A 1,547-nucleotide genomic window follows, 5' to 3' on the forward strand; every position below is an offset into this window, starting at 1 on the left:
GATTCCCCCCACCCCGCCAAACCCTAATTCTACCCCTCTACTGAGATGAGGCCCAGCTTCCATCAGAAGGGCCAGGGCCTACAGGCTGTAGAACTTGAGGCTTCTGTCCATGCCTGTTGAAGCGATGAACTTGGCGTGATGCCCGAAGGCCACCCCTGTGGTCAGGCCGCTATGCTCTGAGAAGAAAGATAAGAGGCAACTGTGAGAAGGCTTTTCCTCCTTTATCCTCCTTTAGTCTGAACACTGATCCCTAATAACATGTTCCCAAACAATCAGGCCTTCCCTAATTAGTATTTATCACACCACAGGCTCCTCTGTTTTCCCTAGGCTGACCTGCACACTACCCCCAGTGCCTCCCTCAGTGCCTGTCACATTTCACCGGTAGGATGAATGAATAAAGCAATGCCAGCCCCCTTCTCCCCAGAGCTTTCTGGGCAACTGCAATTCGGCTAGGTTTAGCTGAAAACCTCAGAGCTCAGCTTGTTTATGCTTAGGGCTCACTCCTTGCTCGTAAGTGAAACAGTCCATCGGCATGTTCTAGCTCATGGGGTTCTAACCCCAGGGCGCTCAGGCCCCTAACACAGAGCAGGACCAGATAAGGGGCAGATGGGGCTGGGCAACATTCCTCATGGGACTCAGGAAATTCATGAACATCTGGCCAAATTCCTTCTAGATTTAGGATCACACCTGGAGTCAACGAACTCCCCATTAAAAAGTTCACGCTGTATTTTCAGCTACCTAACTCAGCTCCGAATCAAAACACCAGGTACAGTACGGGGTGAAAACTGGTGAGTTATACTGTTAGGATGGACACCTTTGTTACACAAACACACTGAGCAGGGCTCGGGAGAATACAGGGCAAGAAGAAGTATCTTGTATCCTGCTCACAACCTGCTACTGAGGATGAGAATTTCATCAACAAACACAGCAGTAGCTCCCATTCACGCAGCATCTTAAGTGAGCATCAGGCACACTGTTAACCAGCATATTAGCATGCCACCTCCACAACACCAGCTGTCACACTCTGCAAAGCTATGCCAATATTCCCATTTTCTAGATGAAGGAGCTAAAGCTCTGAAAGGGAAAGTCACGTACCCAGGGCCACATAACTGCTAGGTTGGAAACCCTGTTATCCATTCTCTCACCATCTCATGCTTTTCTTCTCTAGCACTTATAATTGCCATTAAATGTGTATGTGTGAAATTAATCTACATTTGCCTTTCTAACCTGACTATAAATTACATCAGTGCCCAAATCGGATCTGTCTTATTCACTGCTCTGTCCCACAACAGACTAAGACCCAATGCTGAGTAAGTACAACGGCAAATCCTGACTATGTGCCAGACACTGATCTGACCTATGTATTCACAGACAGTCCCCGATTTACCATGGTTCGACTTGCAGTATTTTCAGCTTATGATGGATTTATCAGGATGTGGCTCCATCGTATGTCAAGGAGCACCTGTATGTATTTTCATCTAAACCTCAACAACCCCACTGAGTCTGTACTGTTACCACTCCCACTTTTCTTTTTTTTTTTTTTTTTT

General features: G+C 46.8%; 1 protein-coding gene across 1 annotated transcript in view; it reads right to left on the bottom strand.

Annotated features, from left to right (window-relative positions):
* PRPF19 (pre-mRNA processing factor 19) overlaps nucleotides 1-1,547 on the bottom strand; it is a 23,665-nt gene that overhangs the window by 7,827 nt on the left and 14,291 nt on the right. The window contains exon 16 of the mRNA XM_011971091.1: nucleotides 13-176. Within this exon, the coding sequence (XP_011826481.1) occupies nucleotides 79-176 (98 nt within the window). The 3' untranslated portion in view covers nucleotides 13-78. The remainder of the gene's footprint in view (nucleotides 1-12; nucleotides 177-1,547) is intronic.

The sequence above is a fragment of the Mandrillus leucophaeus genome, unplaced genomic scaffold, assembly GCF_000951045.1.
Source record: "Mandrillus leucophaeus isolate KB7577 unplaced genomic scaffold, Mleu.le_1.0 Scaffold986, whole genome shotgun sequence".
NCBI lineage: Eukaryota > Metazoa > Chordata > Mammalia > Primates > Cercopithecidae > Mandrillus > Mandrillus leucophaeus.